This window comes from Babylonia areolata, chromosome 3, assembly GCF_041734735.1.
Source record: "Babylonia areolata isolate BAREFJ2019XMU chromosome 3, ASM4173473v1, whole genome shotgun sequence".
Lineage (NCBI taxonomy): Eukaryota > Metazoa > Mollusca > Gastropoda > Neogastropoda > Buccinidae > Babylonia > Babylonia areolata.
This window is the reverse complement of record NC_134878.1, coordinates 13,854,725-13,877,423: the sequence shown is the minus strand read 5'-3', so window position 1 is coordinate 13,877,423 and position 22,699 is coordinate 13,854,725. Positions and strand designations below refer to the sequence as shown.

General features: G+C 40.0%; 1 protein-coding gene across 1 annotated transcript in view; it reads right to left on the bottom strand.

The window, feature by feature from the left end:
* LOC143279749 (putative proline--tRNA ligase, mitochondrial) overlaps positions 1-22,699 on the bottom strand; it is a 29,356-nt gene that overhangs the window by 4,672 nt on the left and 1,985 nt on the right. Inside the window, exons 3-12 of the mRNA XM_076583877.1 lie at positions 22,219-22,292; positions 21,499-21,579; positions 18,448-18,520; positions 17,930-18,037; positions 15,871-15,964; positions 14,147-14,178; positions 11,993-12,066; positions 8,045-8,124; positions 6,594-6,729; positions 4,483-4,662 (exon numbers count right to left, since the gene is read on the bottom strand). Coding sequence (XP_076439992.1) covers positions 4,483-4,662; positions 6,594-6,729; positions 8,045-8,124; positions 11,993-12,066; positions 14,147-14,178; positions 15,871-15,964; positions 17,930-18,037; positions 18,448-18,520; positions 21,499-21,579; positions 22,219-22,292 — 932 coding nt within the window. The remainder of the gene's footprint in view (positions 1-4,482; positions 4,663-6,593; positions 6,730-8,044; positions 8,125-11,992; positions 12,067-14,146; positions 14,179-15,870; positions 15,965-17,929; positions 18,038-18,447; positions 18,521-21,498; positions 21,580-22,218; positions 22,293-22,699) is intronic.

Here is a 22,699-nt window from a genome sequence, read left to right as displayed (position 1 = left end):
TTGTGCTATATGAGGGAACATGTGTATGTGGGTGGGATGGGCATGGTGTAATTGTGTCCGAGAATTTGTGTTCAGTGGTGTGTGTGTGTGTGTGTGTGTGTGTGTGTGTGTGTGTGTGTGTGTGTGTGTGTGTGTGTGTGTGTGTGAAATAAAAATGCAACTGTGTATTTCTTTATCACAATATTCTTGTATATATATGCATTTTGTTGTTACTGTTGCTTTTCATCTGCTTGTTTCTTCTCTCTCTCTCTCTCTCTCTCTCTCTCTCTAGTCAGTGAGGAAGAAGTTGTGGATTTAGATGAACAGAATGTGTATGATAGACCAATAACTAGAGAAGAAGTTCCACTTGCAATCAGAAGACAAAACAATAGAGGCAAGGCCTTCAAGACTCACTTGTAATATACTTAAAAAAAAATCTAATCGTTAAAATGTGTTCTGTATTTGTTGTTATAAAGCTTTGGGTTAAAAAAAAGAAAAAAAAAAAGTCCTCACAGCAGATTTGAACCCCGCGTTTTTGGGTGAGAAGAAACTGTCTTACCCATTACACTATCGTGGCTCCTTAACTGAAGTACTAAAATTTAACATTTAAACATGCTTTTTTAAGGGTGATAAATCGATTGCAGTATTTGCAGTGAGAACGCTGTTTTAATCATATTATTCTGGTGTATCTTGGGCATTCAAAAAATCTTTAAGGGCAATTAAAAATTCTTTTTAAGTCCGCGGAAAAGGAGACGTGGCTATCGCCCCAATCACATTGTAACATTTAGCCGTTTTCTCTGGATCTAGATAGATGTACAAGTTTAGTTACACCCAGTACGACACGGTCGATTCAATTTCTCTTTTATGTACATTCTAGTTTTATACTTTTGAAGTTGATATGAAAATTGAGTATTCTGATAAACAAAACATGTAGAGCCAAGTACAAGTACTTCCAAATGTCGTATGAAGTGAAAAGGACTTCATTTTGAGAAAAGTCAAGACTGGATATTTTTTACGTTTCATCAAGGGTATTAACTCGCATGGTTTATTATTTTTAACTGTGAATTCCGATTGATTTTGTTGATATTTTTTATGGCAGTTTGGGGCATAATCCAGTAAGTGATGAGGTGTTCACAAATCTTTCTCAGAATAAATATTTAACGGTCTCCTCCAACTTTCCATCAAATGTTATGGTGTACTGTTGATTGAATATAGGACTGAACGGGCAGGTCAACAACTTGAAACAAAATGGCATCTTTCGTCTGCGAGGAATATGAGCACGCACTGTGAATATGTATAAATATGTGTACGCAATTGATTTTTGTCCATGACCTTCATGGCTCAGCCAACAGATCTATAATGTCCACTCGTAGTCATTGATTTTAGTATTTTCCGAAAAAGACCACCTGGGCGAATGAACATAGTGAAAGCCATGTACACTGACAGTAAAACACACAAGCTATTTATGCAGTGAGTATAATTTCAAAATGTAATGTTTAAGATGAGAAAGATCAGTTTAAAGCAAATTAACCCCCCTAGCATTAATTACAGATTAATTTCCCTTTCTTACTATCTGCACCAAAGACATGCAAAATAAATATAACTTCCATGCTTAGCAAAAGAAGTTCCTGTTTGAACAAAATATGATAAAAATGACTGCTCTTGTTGTTGTGTCAGAACATCAGATCAAAGTGCCAAGTTTAGAAAGAGAGAGAAAAAAACCCCCGAGTAAATTCAGTTTGCATATAATTTGGCTTCTTTAAAAAAAAATTTTTGTGCCTATCCCAGAGGTGCAATATTGTTTTAAACAAGATGACTGGAAAGAACTGAATTTTTCCTATTCTTACGCCAAATTTGGTGACAGCTGACAAAGTATTTGCAGAGAAAATAGCAATGTTAAAGTTTACCACGGACACACAGACACACACACAGACAACCAAATACCGGGATAAAACATAGACTCACTTTGTTTACACAAGTGAGTCAAAAATGGCAAGGCAGCAGGACCCGATGGTCTTATCGGTGAATATTTCAAGAGATTTGGTGACAATATTGTTAACTTTTCAGTTAAGCTGTTGAGTCATCTGTTTGATACTGGTTGTTATCTGAAAAATTGGAAGGAATCTGTCATCATGCCATTATTTAAAAATGGTGATGCCAAAGATGTGAATAACTATCGAGGTATTTCTTTATGTAATATAAGCAGTAAATTGTATGGTTCTATCATCAATAATAGATTTCAAGAATGGATAGCTATGAAAAATATAACGGGAGAATACCAAGCTGGATTAAAAAAAGACTATTCTACTACTGACCATAATTATCTTTGTGTTAATCACTGCTGTTCAGAAACAGGTTGCATACAATAGAAAGTTGTATGTTGCGTTTGTTGATTTTGAAAAAGCGTTCGACTTGATTTCTAGAAAATTATTATGGCCCGTTTTATTGAAAAATGGAATAAAGGGTAAGTTGTATTTCTGTTTCAAAAGTACGTATAATGAAGTGAAAGCGAGAATAAAATCTGGGGCTAAATTATCAGAATTTGTTAACTGTAGTTTTGGGGTCAAGCAGGGGGATATATATAGTCCAGTTTTGTTTTCTTTATTCGTTCGTTAATGAACTTGCTTTGGAAATAATTGAAAATGGGCGTCATGGTATTACTTTTCACCTGGTTGAATTATTTATATTACTGTTTGCTGATGATATCATTATATGATGTACAACTGTAGCTGGCTTACAGAGACAACTGAACAGTTTGTATATGGCGGCAACAAGGCTAGAACTAAAGGTCAATATGACAAAAACTAATATTACTGTTTTTGGTAAAGGAGGTTATTTGGCACATAATGAGAGATGGGTCAATGGTAACAAAAGTGTTACAGTGGTAAATGCTTACAAATATCTTGGGATTTATTTTTCAACCAGACTCAGCTTTAGTTTACCTTGTCGAGATTTAATTATTAGAGCGAAGAAAGCAGTGCTCATAATTTTTCATGTGATCCGTAAGTTGGACTGTAGTTCTTTTAGTCTGTTTACCAAATTGTTTGATTCTCAGGTTCAACCTACAACACAATATGGTGTTGCAATATGGGCATTTGAGAAGGGTTCAGAAACTGAAAAAATACATTTGTTTGCCACGAAAATTTTCTGAATGTGGACAATCGAACTCAGAATGATTTAGTATATGGTGAGTTGGGGAGATTTCCAATGTATATAAACTCCTATATAAGATGTATCAAGTATTGGCTAAAACTATTGCGGATGGAAGAAAATAGGTTGCCATTTAAAGCTTATAAGATATTATATAACTTGGATTGTAATGGTAAAAATATGTGGGTTACAAATATTCATATGTTTCTAGATTCTTATGGTTTTTCTTATCTATGGGACTATCAAGCGGTCCAATGTATTCCAGGTTTTAAAAAAAAAATCTTTCAAACAAAGACTTATTTATTGTATGTAGCAGACTGGCACGATCATATATTTACTAGCGACAGATTTGCTCAGACCACATATTTGATTGAGCCGTATCTTTCAATCAGAATGAACAGATATATTACATGTGCATTAACTAAATTCAGATTTGGTATTTCTGATGTTGTGTGTCATCGACAGAGGTACAGGTTTCAAGGTGATTGTGAATTAAAGTTTCGCTTATGCAACACAGACAGAGAAGATGACATCCATTTTTTGTTAACGTGTCCTGCCCTACGCGACCTTAGAAAGAAGTTAATTGATCCCAAGTATTATAACAATCCTTGCAGCTTTAGAATGAATTTGTCATTGTCGTCAAGAAATGAGACTACACTTTATGGACTGGCTACCTATATTTACAAATCATTGAAGAGGCTGAATGAAATGACTTCGTAGTCTTCTTTTCTGTTGATGCATATATGCTGAATATATTCCTGTGGTATCAGTTATATTTTCAGTGTGTCCACCATTGTACTTGTGTCACACCCCTTCAGTAAAAGGCTTTGGCCTTTATTTGAATATAACAGTTTGTCTGTTCGTTCGTTCTCTCTCTCTCTCCTATATTTTTTCTCTTCTTTTTCATTTTTTTTTCATTGATGTCTAGATGTAAAAAAGCAATTGTTGCTTATTCAATTTACCATCATGAAATAAAATCTTGACTTGACTTGACTGCAGCAATGTTGGCATACAAGCTTGCACCTGATATCTTTACGGAAATGACACCACATAATCCTAAGCATGCATCTTATTCATTCAAAACTATTGCAGTGATGACAAAGACAACAAAAACAGATGGGTACACATGCACAAAACCATCACCGTACACCGGTATCTTCAACATATACAACAGACACAAAATCACATTCGTCCCTGAAAGACTGGAAACACTTGCAGACACATTCACACACACACATAAGCACTTGTATACACACATGCTAAAGTCTAATATCACTAAAACTAAAGTGAAAAGATGTTAAAGAAAGAACTCTCTCTCTCTCTCTCTCTCTCTCTCTCTCACTCCTCCTTCACCTTTTTCCCAACAACAACAATGTAGGGGTAGCCAAGTCGGGAGGCCTCGTAAATCCTGCGCCCAATGCTGAACTTGACCCTGTCATCAATGACGACCTCACTGGCCAGGTGGGGCATGCTGCAGAGCTCGTCACTCACTTCTTCCGCCAGCCTGAAGTACTGGTCTGCCTGATAACCCTCCTGGATGCAACACATACCGATCTGACCAGCTGCTGAGGCAAAGTGATTAGCGTTGCAGATTGACGGCTGGAAGGATGCGGGTTCAACTCCCAGTGGAGGTGGGTTTTTCCCACCCAGAGTTGAGTCAGTGTACTATGGGCTTAAATGGGAAGATTAGGACCACACAGTTGAGTATCATCCACTTCACGGATGCGTCTTTGGGTGTGTTGCTCTTATCTCCTGACCAACACTGCAAGTGTCTGTATCTCTTGGGCTTGGTTGACGCCGGGATATCATCATGACAGGAAGCATAGAGTACAGCCTTTTCATGTAGTCCCAAACCTAAATGGACCTCCATAGCAGCATTGTCATCATAATCATCATCAGTATCCTCCACCTTCATCAATTTAAGAAACAACATGCAGAGCTGATGAGGTGTGACACAGGGCTCAAGCCTCTTGAGGATCGTAGAGATGCTAAGCTCCTCACCCCACAAAGCTGCCAAATTCAAGAGGCTGCAGGATCGTCCCATGAAAAACCAACTGTCCCAGGCAACTATGAGGTGTTTCAACAGAAGCACCTTTGTCCACCAAAGCAGGAACCTTGAACGACAACACCAAGACATCCTTGACCGTGACCCCCAAAGGGATCCCTGTGTGTCGGGCTGTCTTGCTTGGGGAGAGCGAACACCCACCAACATTCAGTGCAGCTTCCCTGGTGCTGGACCCAGACACTCTCACAGTGACTAACCCTGAGAAAAAGTCCCTTTACCCTCCAGCACCTCCACACCCACTGTCTGAAGAAGTCCATGATGATTCAGTCAAACATGCTGCTTCCATTTCATTATTTTATTGAACTCATCTTGTATAGAGTGGTGATCTAGTGGTAACGCATCCGCCTAGTGAGGGGGATGGAGGAAAGGACTTCAGGCAATAAATACATAATTATTTGCATAAAATCAGATTAATACACAGAACATATCAAGCACACGGAGTCGTAGCCAAGTGGTAACATGTTCGCCTAGGGTGTGAGAATCTGAGCATGAATGAGATCGAATGTCACACTCACTAGAATTTTCTCTCTCTCCCTTCCACTAGACCTTGAGAGGTGGCCTGGACGCTAGTTATTTGGATGAGATTATAAATTGAGGTCACAAGCGTAGCATGCATTCAGTGCGCATAAAAGAACCCACAACAATGGAAAGGTTGTTTGTGGCAAAATTATGTTGTCAACATATGTGCAGACTTGTTAGTGCCTGAACCCCCTTCATGCGTATACGCAAGCAGAAGATCAAATACGAACATCAAAGATCCTGTAATTCATGTCAGCGTTCGGTGGGACATGGAAACAAGAACATACCCAGCATGCACACCCCTGAAAACGGAGTATGGCTGCCTACATGGCGGGGTAAAAACGGTCATACACATAAAAGCGTATATACGAGTGAATGTGGGAGTTGCAGCCGACAAACGCAGCAGCAGCAGAAGAAGAAATACACTGCTTCCATTTCATTACTTTACTGAGCTCCTCCTCCTTCTCCGTCCGCAACTGCCACATTCACTCATGATTATATAATTGTGAATCCTGCATTGGTGATGTTACCTGTCAATCAGTACAGCTTGTATGCAACATAGTCATCGTTCGCTGTGTACTGACTTCACTGAAGGCCAAATGTCTTTAGAATCAGTCAGAATCAGAACCGATTCTAAGGTCAATTAAACCTTAACAAGGTTTAAATGACACGCATGTAAAGTTACATACACCAAACACAAAATGTAAATCAACAAAACAAAAATCAAGAGATTATCTTTGTTGTTTTTTTCCCATCATATGTTGAATATGGATTGTCCTGTATCGACTGAAAAGAATAGAACCTTCTTTGCAAGGGGGAAAAAAAAAAGAAGAAGAAGAAGAAGAAAAAAAAGAAAAAGAAAATCGGTTATTGTGCTCACCTTCTGAGGAATGATGCACACCTGGTAGGGAGCCAGGACAGACGGCCAGCAGAGCCGTCGCTCTTTGGACAGCACCTCCACCGAGGCCTGCAGAATGCGGGTCACACCAAGACCAAAGCACCCCATGTGGATCGGCCTGAATTAAGACACCACAAGACAGCTCTACCTTAGCCACCCACGCATCAGTCTGCAAACACTCCAGCCACCGTAGCGAACTGGTTAGTATCACCAACTTATTACTTCTTATCATTCTTTACACTATCATATCCCATCCCAGGCTGACTGATTCATTGATATGGATACTTATATAGCACCTATACTCGGTCAGAGACCAAGCTCTAAGCGCTCTACAAATATGGGGTCATTTGCACAACAGGCTGACGGGCGCAATAGCCGAGTGGTTAAAGCGTTGGACTGTCAATCTGAGGGTCCCGGGTTCAAATCACGGTGACGGTGCCTGGTGGGTGAAGGGTGGAGATTTTTACGATCTCCCAGGTCAACATATGTGCAGACCTGCTAGTGCCTGAACCCCCTTCATGTGTATATGCAAGCAGAAGATCAAATACGCACGTTAAAGATTCTGTAATCCATGTCAGCGTTCGGTGGGTTATGGAAACAAGAACATACCCAGCATGCACACCCCCGAAAACGGAGTATGGCTGCCTACATGGCGGGGTAAAAACGGTCATACACGTAAAAGCCCACTCGTATGCATACGAGTGAACGTGGGAGTTGCAGCCCACGAACGCAGAAGAAGAAGAAGAAGATGACTGGGAGGATGCAGCATATTCAAGGCCCATCAGAGGTGGGGCGGGAGGTTTTGGGAGGGGGGAGGGCGTGAAGGGGGGGGGCATATGTAGCTCTAACCCAGAGTTGAATGCGCTTTGGGCTAAAACGGGAAGATTGGGACCACACTGTCAGGGTAGTCCACTTTGGGAGTGCTGCTCAAATTTCCTGACCAATACTGCAGGCGTCTATCTCTGTCTATCTCTCATCCTGGTTGGCGCCAGGATATACCATGAGAGTACAGCCTTGTAAGTTAGCCCAAAACCTTAACGAGGAAGACTCAGAGAAGGAAAAAAGGAAGCCAGGAAGACTGAAAGAAAGGAAAGAATGAAAGACAGACACACACAGAGCAACAACAAAATGCCTGTTTATCATGTAATAACATTAAAAGAACAAACGGCCATGACCAAAGCATTTCACAAGCAAAATAACACCCCTCTGCATTGTGTGCACACATAGAATTACCTCATGAATCATACATGGACAAACACATATACACACAAATACACATGCTCACACACATACAAACTTACACACACACGTGTACACACACTCACACACACACACACACTCTCACTCACTCACACATAGCACTGTTAACTTGAATAACTGCTTTAAAAACAATGCTGGCAAGACAGAAAGATTCAATGATGTTAATCACTTACTTGGTGATGTCAGCATCATCAGTGTACGTGGCATTGAAAACTGAAGAGTACTTTGTTCCCAGATAGAAACAGTGCCCAACCTGCACACAGCCAGCAACACTCCTATTATCAGGAATGAACAAGTCTGTTAAAAAAAACAAAAACCAAAAAAAACCACCAAAAAACCCCAACAAAACAGTTCATTCCATTTCATCAGCTTCTGTTTTTCTTTGCAAACTGTTGTCATTTCATTTCTATGGATTACGGAAATGATGATTTTTTTTTTTTTTTTTTTTTTTTTGTTGGTACTGCCAGTCAGCTCTCCTGACTTTCCCCACAGATGGTTCATTTGTATGGGTAAGAAATAAAATCACCAAAAACAAATGATTTATGAACTGAAAACTTGTGTAAACTGATCAGTAACATAATGAGTTATTTGGGGACAAAATATAAAACTTCCTCCCTTCCTATGTTATATCATCCAGTGGGACGAAGAAAGTATCCATATTTTTTGTTCAAACTTTACACACACTTATGACTTGTAAACGAATCCAGGAAAGCACACAGAATTTGAAACAGATTGAATTCAGAATGCATATAGCCCTGATAGGACCCCTTTGTATAATTCTGTTGTCTGCCTTGTGACTGAGACGAAACTGGGTCAGACGCCATTCTTGCCATGCACTGTTCACCACGAAAATAACTCTCCTGCTCGGGAGCACAGCAACACACTCTGCATTTATTGTTATCAGTGGAGAGTGGAAAGGTCAGTTCAGGTACTCTTAGCTCATAACGTCATTATGCAAATTAGGTGCCACTCCAATAATTCAAAACTAACTAAAGCCCTGATCAGGCTTCCCCCATCTGATATAGTTGTAAACAGTAGGGCCTCGATTGGGGCCCATAGTCTGGAGCAAGTTAAGGAAAATGAAGTCCATCATCACATTTGGCATTAACAAAACAGCTACCACCAACTGTCCAGACCAGAGCAGGACAATATCATTTTGCCTGCAGACAGGACAGGACAGCCACAAGCATGAACGTTTCCACATTCCACCATCCCCCCTCTGTGCCCATGTGGACAAGCAGACCAGACCACTGCACTGAGTACATTCTCCAGGACTGCAGGGACCTTGGAGGTCTGAGGGAGGGAGGAGATCAGGCCAACACACACATACTACCCAGAGGACCACCCACTCATCTCCAAGTGCACAGGGTAAACAAGAAGAAAGAACTAGAAGAAACCAGGACAAGCTGCACAGTATCTATATTCTCTTACCAGTAATTCTGGGTAAACAAGCTGCACAGTATCTATACTCTCTTACCAGTAATTCTGGGTAAACAAGCTGCACAGTATCTATATTCTCTTACCAGTAATTCTGGGTAAAAAAGCTGCACAGTATCCATATTCTCTTACCGGTAATTCTGGGTAAAAAAGCTGCACAGTATCTATATTCTCTTACCAGTAATTCTGGGTAAACAAGCTGCACAGTATCTATATTCCCTTACCAGTAATTCTGGGTAAACAAGCTGCACAGTATCTATATTCTCTTACCAGTAATTCTGGGTAAACAAGCTGCACAGTATCTATATTCTCTTACCAGTAATTCTGGGTAAACAAGCTGCACAGTATCTATATTCTCTTACCAGTAATTCTGGGTAAACAAGCTGCACAGTATCTATATTCTCTTACCAGTAATTCTGGGTCAACAAGCTGCACAGTATCTATATTCTCTTACCAGTAATTCTGGGTAAACAAGCTGCACAGTATCTATATTCTCTTACCAGTAATTCTGGGTAAACAAGCTGCACAGTATCTATACTCTTACCAGTAATTCTGGGTAAACAAGCTGCACAGTATCTATATTCTCTTACCAGTAATTCTGGGTAAACAAGCTGCACAGTATCTATATTCACTTACCAGTAATTCTGGGTAAACAAGCTGCACAGTATCTATACTCTCTTACCAGTAATTCTGGGTAAAAAAGCTGCACAGTATCTATATTCTCTTACCGGTAATTCTGGGTAAAAAAGCTGCACAGTATCTATATTCTCTTACCGGTAATTCTGGGTAAACAAGCTGCACAGTATCTATACTCTCTTACCAGTAATTCTGGGTGAACAAGCTGCACAGTATCTATATTCTCTTACCAGTAATTCTGGGTAAAAAAGCTGCACAGTATCTATATTCCCTTACCAGTAATTCTGGGTAAACAAGCTGCACAGTATCTATATTCTCTTACCAGTAATTCTGGGTAAACAAGCTGCACAGTATCTATATTCTCTTACCAGTAATTCTGGGTAAACAAGCTGCACAGTATCTTTACTCTTACCAGTAATTCTGGGTAAACAGGCTGCACAGTATCTATACTCTCTTACCAGTAATTCTGGGTAAACAAGCTGCACAGTATCTATATTCCCTTACCAGTAATTCTGGGTAAACAAGCTGCACAGTATCTATATTCCCTTACCAGTAATTCTGGGTAAACAAGCTGCACAGTATCTATATTCTCTTACCAGTAATTCTGGGTAAACAAGCTGCACAGTATCTATATTCTCTTACCAGTAATTCTGGGTAAAAAAGCTGCACAGTATCTATATTCCCTTACCAGTAATTCTGGGTAAACAAGCTGCACAGTATCTATATTCCCTTACCAGTAATTCTGGGTAAACAAGCTGCACAGTATCTATATTCCCTTACCAGTAATTCTGGGTAAACAAGCTGCACAGTATCTATATTCTCTTACCAGTAATTCTGGGTAAACAAGCTGCACAGTATCTATATTCTCTTACCAGTAATTCTGGGTAAACAAGCTGCACAGTATCTATATTCTCTTACCAGTAATTCTGGGTAAACAAGCTGCACAGTATCTTTACTCTTACCAGTAATTCTGGGTAAACAGGCTGCACAGTATCTATACTCTCTTACCAGTAATTCTGGGTAAACAAGCTGCACAGTATCTATATTCTCTTACCAGTAATTCTGGGTAAAAAAGCTGCACAGTATCTATATTCCCTTACCAGTAATTCTGGGTAAAAAAGCTGCACAGTATCTATATTCCCTTACCAGTAATTCTGGGTAAACAAGCTGCACAGTATCTATATTCCCTTACCAGTAATTCTGGGTAAACAAGCTGCACAGTATCTATATTCTCTTACCAGTAATTCTGGGTAAACAAGCTGCACAGTATCTATATTCTCTTACCAGTAATTCTGGGTAAACAAGCTGCACAGTATCTATATTCTCTTACCAGTAATTCTGGGTAAACAAGCTGCACAGTATCTTTACTCTTACCAGTAATTCTGGGTAAACAGGCTGCACAGTATCTATACTCTCTTACCAGTAATTCTGGGTAAACAAGCTGCACAGTATCTATATTCCCTTACCAGTAATTCTGGGTAAACAAGCTGCACAGTATCTATATTCCCTTACCAGTAATTCTGGGTAAACAAGCTGCACAGTATCTATATTCTCTTACCAGTAATTCTGGGTAAACAAGCTGCACAGTATCTATATTCCCTTACCAGTAATTCTGGGTAAACAAGCTGCACAGTATCTATATTCTCTTACCAGTAATTCTGGGTAAAAAAGCTGCACAGTATCTATATTCTCTTACCAGTAATTCTGGGTAAACAAGCTGCACAGTATCTATATTCTCTTACCAGTAATTCTGGGTAAACAAGCTGCACAGTATCTATATTCCCTTACCAGTAATTCTGGGTAATTAAGCTGCACAGTATCTATATTCTCTTACCGGTAATTCTGGGTAAACAAGCTGCACAGTATCTATATTCCCTTACCAGTAATTCTTTCTTTCTTTCTTTCAGCACTAAAAGGCTGCAACCCCAACATTCACTCACAGGCACAAGTGGGCTTTATCTTATTTTATTTCATTTTTTTAGTATGACTGAGGTTTTTTACCCTGCCATTAAGGCAGCCATAATCCATTTTCGGGGGAACTTTCTTACCTCAATCCCTTTGCTTTCTGTCAGCTGGCAGCTGTCTTTGTCGCCCCGACAGATCTCTTCCTTGGTTTTGTCCTCTGCACATGATATCAAGGAAAAGAACTAAATCTTTTTCTTTTGTATGTGCAAGCTTGAACAGCTGATGCTCTCTTCAATATCTTAAACGATATAGCAACTCAGCTTAAACAGTGATTCATTCCTGGGCACGTTCTTTCCTGAAGAATCTGAAGGCATATTATTTGGTAAATAAATACTGGTATTAAGAAAATACTTAACAGATAAACCGAAGAAGAAAGGAAGGACAGACAAAAAGGATGATGGAAGGAACGAGGAGGACTCAGAGAAGGAAAGAAGGAAGCCAGAAAGACTGAAAGAAAGGAAAGAACGAAAGACAGACACACAGACAGCAACAACAACTAAAACATGGAAATGTGCCAAAATTTACACACAAAAAAAGTGCAAAACACTGCTTTCCAGTTCCCAATTCAAGCAACTTATTACTTCTTATCATTCTTCACACTATTGCTTTCCATTTCCCAAGTCAAGCATCTTGTTACTTCTTATCATTCTTTACACTATTGCTTTCCAGTTCCCAATTCAAGCATCTTGTTACTTCTTATCATTCTTTACACTATTGCTTTCCATTTCCCGATTCAAGCATCTTGTTACTTCTTATCATTCTTTACACTATTGCTTTCCATTTCCCGATTCAAGCATCTTATTACTTCTTATCATTCTTTACGCTATCATTTCCCAGTTCCCAGTTCAAGCATCTTATTACTTCTTATCATTCTTTACACTATTGCTTTCCATTTCCCAATTCAAGCATCTTATTACTTCTTATCATTCTTTACACTATTGCTTTCCATTTCCCAATTCAAACATCTTATTACTTCTTATCATTCTTTACGCTATCATTTCCCAGTTCCCAATTCAAGCATCTTATTACTTCTTATCATTCTTTACACTATTGCTTTCCATTTCCCAATTCAAGCATCTTGTTACTTCTTATCATTCTTTACGCTATCATTTCCCAGTTCCCAGATCAAGCATCTTGTTACTTCTTATCATTCTTTACACTACTGCTTTCCACTTCCCAATTCAAGCATCTTATTATTTCTTATCATTCTTTACCCTATCATTTCCCAGTTCCCAATTCAAGCATCTTATTACTTCTTATCATTCTTTACACTATTGCTTTCCATTTCCCGATTCAAGCATCTTGTTACTTCTTATCATTCTTTATGCTATCATTTCCCAGTTCCCAGATCAAGCATCTTGTTACTTCTTATCATTCTTTACATTATTGCTTTCCATTTCCCGATTCAAGCATCTTGTTACTTCTTATCATTCTTTACGCTATCATTTCCCAGTTCCCAGATCAAGCATCTTGTTACTTCTTATCATTCTTTACACTATTGCTTTCCACTTCCCAATTCAAGCATCTTATTACTTCTTATCATTCTTTATACTACTGCTTTCCACTTGCCAATCAAAACATCTTGTTACTATCTTGTTACATCTTATCATTCTTTACACTATCATTTCCCATCCCAGACTGACTGATTCATTGATATGGATACTTATATAGCACCTATACTCGGTCAGAGACCAAGCTCAAAGCACTCTACAAACATGGGGTCATTTGCACAACAGGCTGCCTACCTGGGTAGAGCCGACTGACGGCTGCCACTGGGCTCTCATCAATTGTTTCCTGTGTCATTCAATCAGATTTCATGCACGCACACATACACACTCAGACAGACATGTAACCTTTCACACGTATGACCGTTTCTGTTTATTTACTCCACCATGTAGGCAGCCATACTCCGTTTTCAGGGGTGTGCATGCTGGGTATGATCTTGTTCCCATAACCCACTGAAAGCTGATATGGATTACAGGATCTTTAACGTGCGCATGTGATATTCTGCGTGTGTATACACACGAAGGGAGTTCAGGCACTAGCAGGTCTGCACATATGTTGACCTGGGAGATCGGAAAAATCACCACCCTTTATCCACCAGGCATCATCACCGAGATTCGAACCCAGGACCCTCAGATTGAAAGTCCAATGTTTTAACCATTCAGCTATTGCACATCTCATTACTTCTTATCATTTTGAACACTGCTTTCAAAACCCAAGACCCAAGAGCTCACCTGTCAATTCCTTGTTCATCTGTAAACCACATCTGAAAACAACAATTTCAACAACTCAATTCATATGCTTCTATTAATCATAAATCAAACTGATACGCTCTCACATAATGGCCGCTGAACAACAAAAACAACAAACAGACACACTACTTTTGTGCCATGCTTATTGAATTACGCACACTGCCGTTTCAAAACACTGTGCGCATGCAAAAGCGCTCCTGGAAATACAAGTGCAAGGAAGTTCCAAAGTTTAATTGATTTGTTTTGGAAATCTCTACCACAAAATATCACTATAATTATTCCACTAGCTTTGGGTAAAAAAAAAGAAAAAAAAAAGATTCAAATCAAGCATGTTTGGGTCGAGAGTGTGTAGTCTTACTCACAGCACTAATCCACTTCTACAAATGATGTTCAAAAATCAATATTCAAACATTTTTAGAAAGATAAATCTGGTATGGTATTCAAGGTGATAATGCTGTGTAAATCATGTTATTTTGGTACTATTCGGACATTTCAGAATTTCTTTAAAGTCTGTGGTAAAGGAGACGTTCCCATCGCCTCAAGCACACTGCAACATGGCTGTTTTCTCTAGATCTGTGGAGATCACTGTTCAACAGGCTTAGTTACACACAGAAACTATGACATTGTCCATTCAATTTCTCTTTATGTTCATTCTAGTTAATTCAGTGTCCACTTTAAAATATTCATATGCAGTAAACACATTGTATTTCTTTTAATTGCGAATATGAAAAAATGATGTCATGGTGTCTTCAAACCCAACCATTTTCTGAATCCGGATCCTCAACAAAATAAACCATTCACGATTCTGAAATACTGCTTAATCCAGAAGACTTACAACCTATTATTGGTATGACAGTGAAGGTTTTTTTCCCCCCACTATCTTCATTCCAAATTTGGTATTGGCAGACAAAGTATTTCCAGAGAAAATGACAACGTTATTAAAGTTTACCATGGACACAAAGACACACAAAAGCACACATTCACACACACACACACAAATAATTGAACACAGAGTTATTACACTGAATCACATTGTTTACACAAGTGAGTAAAAAATGGATCTTTTAACAGGACCCCTTGATGTTGACTAAAGTCACCTATGGTGGTGAAAGAGTTAAATGTAAACCAATGCAAAAAAGTGGCAAAATTGTGTGATGAATCCCACAAAATACCTGAACAGCCAATCATTCAATCAATAAGACAGTTAATCATAATCATTCCCTCCAGACCCGTAAATCAATTCCCACCAATCAATCTCATTCATTCAATCAATATATGTGTTCATTACTTATCTACTGATCAACCGAATCCTAATTATTTGACTGATAAATTCTCACCCAACATTCACTTGCTCCTGCGCTGTAAATATTTCAGTCTCATCCAATCCAGTCCAAAGCAGCCACTGAACTACCAACCAACCAACCTACCAACCAGCCAACCAACCTACCAACCAGCCAGCCAACCTACCAGCCAACCTACCAGACAACAAACCAACCAATCAAACAACCAGCCAACCTACCAGCCAACCAACCAATCAAACAACCAACCAGCCAACCAATCAAACAACCAGCCTACCAACTGACCAGCCAACCAGCCTACCAGCCAACCGACCGTCCAACCAACCAAACTACCGACCAACCAACCAAACAGCCAGCCAGCCAGCCAACTAAACAAACAGCCAACCAACCAACCAACAGTGGACTTACTTGGAACACAGCAGCACTCTGTCCTCTCCAACGTCGGCCAGATAGTGAAACTCGTGGGACAGCGATCCACCAATGTTCCCTGTGGCCCCTTCCACTGTCACACACAGCAACACAGGGGGCACCAACAATTAATGACAGTAACAATAACAATTATAGTCCATTTCTGTAGCAAAGCGCTTAAACGGTAACACGTCAGTCAAAACACAAAGCATGTAAGAACACACATACATACATGAACACATACAGACAGACCGACCCGGCACACACACACACACACACACACACACACACACACACACACAGACAAACAGACCCGACACACACACACACAAACACACACACACACACACACAGAGTCCATTTCTGCAGCAAAGCGCTTTACAATAACACATCAGCCAAACACAAAGCATATAAGAACACACACACACACACACACACACACACACACACACATGCATGCACACACACATACACTCACACACGCATGCGCACACACACACAAACACAAGAGAAACATAAACGCATCACAGCACAAAGCAAATCCAAAACAACATACACACATCACAGCACAAAACAAATCCAAGACAACACACACACACACATCACAGCACAAAACACACACACACACACACACACACACATCACAGCACAAAACAACACACAAACATCACAACACAAAACAAACTACACGTTTTCATTTCATACTAAAAAGAGAGAAGGGAGAGGTGAGTGGGAGTGGGGGCAGAGTGGCTACAATGAGTGGCAAGATAAGTGAACAGGGAACAATGAGTGAAGGAGACAGTGGAGGAAGGGAGGAAATAAAAAACAGAAAACAAAATAATAACAACAACAACAACAACAGCAGCTCCGTGGACGAAGCATTTCTCACCACACAACCAGAACATCACTTTATTTCTATATTTTAGAATTCCACATTAATGTTCTAAATACTCTTTTTTTTCTCTTTCTTTAAATCTATCTAATCACTTATTCATTTCTATCTATCTACATATCTACTGTGTGTATGATAGTCAGTCATGTCTGACTATGACCACCAGAACAGCAGAGGGAGTAAGTGCTGTCCTGACTACCTGGGCTAGAATTTGATAAAAATGGAGAGTGTCTTGCCCAAGTAATATCCCCCACTCTTTCAGCCAAGAGGGTTTTAGGACAGTCGGTATTGGGATGGTTCGTTCCCAAAGCCAACAAGTCCCCCGAGGCTGCAACACTAGAAGCCAGTGCAATCTTGCCTCCTAATTTCAGAGTCATAGTCCCTCACAAAAGACTCAATCAGGGACTCCATCAGGCAAGGCGACTGGGCAGTCTCCATAGACCTCACAGACGCATATTTCCATATCCTCATTCACCCCAGGGACCACAAGTTGCTCCGCTTCTCATGGGACGGCAAGTCCTTCCAGTTCAGAGCCCTTCCATTTGGCCTTGCACCAGCCCCGTGGGTCTTCACCAGGGTGGTCAGGGAACTATGTTTAGCCCTCAGGAGCAAGGGCATACGCCTGAGGGTCTACCTAGACGACTGGTTGATCCTTGCAGAGAGCAAGGCGCTCTGCCAGCATCACCTCAACCTCGTCAGGAACCAGTGCCAATCACTGGGCTTTCTGATGAACACAGAAAAATCGGAACTGGAGCCCTCTCAACAGTTCGAATTCCTGGGTATGGCGATCGATTCCGTATCAATGACCATACGTGTCCCTCACAAAAGACTAAACTATAAATGACTTCCCATTGCAGCAGAGAAACTACCGATCACACAGCTCTCAATATGCTGTTGGTCCAACTGAAAGTTTATGTCAGTCTGTGATATAAATCCTGCCTATCATTTACCTCTTTTCATTGCAAAATGCTCCTGGTTTTCATGTAAATGTTTATCTGGTACATAATGGTGGTTATGATTTAGTACATTTAACAATAATTGTTATACTCATCACTGTGATATTTTTGGTTAAAGAATAAATATTTGAAAAAAAAGAAAAAAAAAAGAATGATTTGATTCAGAGTCAAAATAAATGAATAAGAAATAAAAAGGACTCGGAGATATCACCTTTCTCATAGGGCACTCCAATCCGATCAAAGACCTTGTCATAAGCATCGCATATGATGTGGTAGGTGTCCATGGCAGTCTCTTCATTTGTGTCAAACGTGTACATGTCTGAAACAAACAGCAACTGAACAAACGGTTTGACTTTTGGATAAATGTCATGGGTGATTTATATTCTGTGTATGTGTATGCATGCATCTTTTGCATATGTATACAAAAGCATTGTGGGAGTATATATGTACATGAATACTTACTATAGTGAAGTATGCCAGCGCAAGAACGTGTAATACATGTGCACATTTCAGTTCCAATTCATCCTTCATCAAATTAAGTAAATTCATAAGAATAAATAATCAATAAAGCAAGATATAAAGACATGAAAAGGTCAGGATATTCATAAGAAAGACAGTGAAGGGAGATACAGATACCTTTAATAAATTGTGGGAAAATGTGATGTTTTTAAACCACTGAGAATAATCTTTTCTGCTTCTACAATTGTTTTTTTTTTACACTAAGAGTACCTTTCATTTCAAATTCTCTGCCTCGCAGAAGTCCATGTTTGGGGGACATCTCATCCCGAAACTTTCTTGTGATCTGAATAAAAATGAAACAGTGTCATTTCTAAATCAATAGATAAATACTTTTTTTGTTTTGTTTCACAAGTATGGAGCGGTAAAAAATGTTTAATAAAATTTATGCATTTATTCTTGTTCATGCCATTCCATGATTCAGTCATTTAGTCTGTCCATTTTTTCCCTATCACTAGTTTTAGTTTTACACACCCATGCTCTTTCTTTATATATATATATATTTGTGCGCACACACACACTCACGTCTGCATGTCACTAAGCACTAAAGTAAGTGCTATCTTCATCAAAATTTGCTTCATTTTACAATCAAACATTAAAATATTGTTTTCCCCCCCTTCTGAATAGAAAAAACACAAAATGGTACTGGCAAACAACATCATTGGTGCTACCCGCATAGCCCTGAAAAAGTATGGGTTCACTCTGCAACCCGTATATGTATATATAATCATAATAATAATGGTATTTATATAGCGCTGGATCTTGTGCAGAGACAAATCAAAGCGCTTTCGCACCAGTCATTCACACGCATGCATAACTCTAATACTGTAGAAACTAAAGACAAGGAAGGGCATGCAAGGGAGGCTATTTTGGGAAGAGGTGGGTTTTAAGGCCAGACTTGAAAGAGCTGAGTGTGGAGACTTGACGAAGCGAAAAAGGAAGTTCATTCCAATCGCAAGGTCCAGAAACAGAGAAAGAACGGCGGCCAACAGTCGAGTGTTTGAATCTGGGTATGCGTAAACAGAGTGGATCCGAGGCCGATCGTAGTGAGCGAGATGGAGTGTAGAGGTGAAGGCAGCCGCAGAGATAGGAAGGGGCAGTTTTGTGAATGCATCTATAACATAGAGTGCTGATCTTATACTTTATTCGGTGTGAGACAGGGAGCCAGTGGAGATGTTGCAAAAGAGGAGTGATGTGCTCAGATCTTTTCTTTCTGAGGACGAGTCGGGCAGCAGAGTTTTGTATGCGCTGAAGGGACTGAATGGATGAAGCAGGCATACCAGACAATAGAGAGTTACAGTAGTCAAGGCGAGAGAGAATGAGAGAAACGACAAGTCTAGATGTTGCGTCAGTGGACAGATATTTCCTGACGGCACTGATGCGTCGCAGTTGACAGTAGCAGGACTGACATGTCTGACTGATAAATTTTTGCATGGACAGTGTATTGTCAAGGACAACACCGAGGTTCCTGACTGACGTGGAAAGAGGGATGGATGTACTGCCAAGTTTGATTGTGTCAATTGTGATGGAAGACAGTTTTTGTTTAGTTCCTATGATCATTGCTTCAGTTTTGTCCGCGTTCAATTGTAACTTATTTCGAGTCATCCAGTTTTGAATGTCCAGGAAGCAGTTGGATGTTTCTTGCAAGAACGACAACAATTTTTCAGGGGTATCACTCTTCTGGAGTTGAGTGTCATCAACATAAGAATGATGACTGATATTATGGTGGTTGATAATTTCAGCGAGAGGAGCAGTGTACAGTGTGAAGAGCACTGGGCCTAAAACAGATCCCTGTGGAACTCCATGTTCGATTTTAACGGGTTCAGATTGGAAATGATCACCAATGACAGACTGGAATCGATCAGTGAGATAACATTTGAACCAGTGTAGAACAGTGCCGTTGATACCAAATGTAAAATGAAGACGGGAAAGAAGGATTGAATGGTCTATCATATCAAAGGCGGCTGACAAGTCAAGAAGAGTGAGAAGGGAAATTTTTCCTGAGTCGGACGCTATCAGTAGATTGTTCAGAATGTGGAGGAGAGTGGTTTCGGTGCTATGGTCAGTGCGATAGGCAGACTGAAATGGGTGGATGAGATTGTTGAAACAAAGGTGGTTGTTAAACTGCTTGAGGACAGCTTTTTCAAGGAGTTTGGACATGAATGGAAGATCAGAAATGGTCGATAGTTTTTCAAAATGTTTGCGTCAAGGTTGGGTTTCTTCAGAAGAGGCACGGACGACTGCAGTTTTGAAAGTGGATGGAAACGTTCCAGTGAGAAGGGATGAGTTGACAATATTAGTGATTGTGGGGAGAAGATGTGAGACACATTGGGAAAAGACCGAGGCTGGTATAGGATCGAGCTCACAGGATTTTACTGTCATTTCTTTTTGGATTTCATGAACTTTTGTTTCAGTCAATGGATTAAAGGAATGGAGAGGAGTGCTGCTGAATTGAGGATCAGGATAACAGGTTGGAAAGACATTTGGTCTAAGATGGTACGAGTATTTTGGACTTTGTCGAAAAAGAAAGAGGAGAAGACATTGGGGAGTTCAGATAAAGTGTAGGTAGAAGGAAGAGGAGTCCTTTTTGCAGTTCCGAGAAGATTTGACATGACAGAGTAAAGAGATTTGGTGGATGTGGCATCGAGAACTTAAGAAGAAAAGAAGTTTGTTTTTGCTGATGAGATCATATGTTTGACTTTATTTATTTGTTTTCGGAATATTTGATTGTGGACTTGCAGTTTTGTTGATTGCCATCGTCTTTCCAGTTGGTGACGTTTGCGTTTTGCAAGTCGAATGTCTTGTGTGTACCATGGGGCGGAGGGTCTGTCAGGGAGCATGCGGGTAGTGGAGGGTGCATGTTCATCCAGCAGTTGAGAGAGGACAGTGTTGTAATGTGTGGATACGTCGGTAAGGGAAGAAATTTTGGAAAGGCGTTCAGCAGCTTGAGAAGAAAAAGTGTTAATGTTGATGGATTTCAGGTTGCGACGAGTAACAGATTTTTTGGTTCTGGTAGGTTTTGAAATATTAAGCAAGAATATAACAGCAGAATGATCGGAAGAAAGTTTGTCAGTTACAGTCACTGACGCAACCATGGCATCAGACTCACGTGCGATTAGCCAGTCCAACGTATGGCCAGATCTGTGTGTTGGGTCTGTAACAAACTGAGAGAGAGAATGAGTGGACAGAGATTGACATAGGCGTTTGACATCAGTGGAAGTCTGGTTGTCTATCTACACTCCATATCAAATATTCCTCACTAACCTGATACAGCATCTGTGGAAGCTGATGGGATGACAGAGGACATTGAGAAGCCACCAGACTTGTGATGAGCTCTTCATGTGTCTGAAAAAGAAAAAACAACAACAAAAAACAACAAAACATTTAAAACAATACAAGAAAGAGATGATGCTGACTGGGAGACAGAGAAAACCATCCATTGGTAGAGATGTGTTTTTGCTAATTCTAGAAAACATTGAAAATTAAGTACAAATGAAGACTGAACTGAGAGAGAGAGGAATCAGACTGAAAGAGGCAGTGAGAAAATGAGTTACAAGTTATCTAACACGCATTCCTCAAACCATATACATGTCATTGTCACTTTTAAGGCATATATATCACTTATAGGAAATTTTCTATCTAAAATTACGTTTAAATAACATACTTACCGTGACCCAACTAGTGCATACTCCGGCAGGGGTCTGACATTCCTGTCCTGTGCAAACTACTATCCGCCTATGCGGAGAAAATGAAACTACGGCCGATAACCTTCCCGGAAGTAGGTAACCTCCCCTTTGTCCAGCTGGCTAGCACCCTCTGTGGTAGTTGCACAACAGGCCATCACAGCACACAGACAGTAGAACAGGCGAGCCCTCCACCTTGTCGCGCTATTCTGCACTAGTTGGGTCACGGTTAAGTATGTGTAATTAAAAGGAAATTTTCTATCTAAAATCACGTTTAATTATATATGTGTTTTTCACTTACAGGTCCCAAGCAGAACTCGTTTCCTTCTCTGTCTTGAAGCTTGAACAGCTCCTTCCCTGTGGATTCCCATCGTCCTGAAAAGTGTTTATCATCATCACAATTATACTGAGCATTTATCTTCATGTCATTAAATACTCTGCTGTGATTCTTCCTCAGCTGAAAACCATACCGCAATAGCTGAATGGTTAAAGCGTTGGACTTTCAATCTGAGGGTCCCGGGTTCGAATCTCGGTGGCACCTGGTGGGTAAATCGTGGAGATTTTTCTGATCTCCCAGGTCAATGTATGTGCAGACCTGCCAGTGCCTGAATCCCCTTCGTGTGTATATGCAAGCAGAAGATCAAATACGCATGTTAAAGATCCTGTAATTCGTGTCAGCGTTGGATGGGTTATGGAAACAAGAACATATCCAGCATGCACACCCCTGAAAATGGAGTATGGCTGCCTACATGGCGGGGTAAATAAACAAAGTGGTCATACAC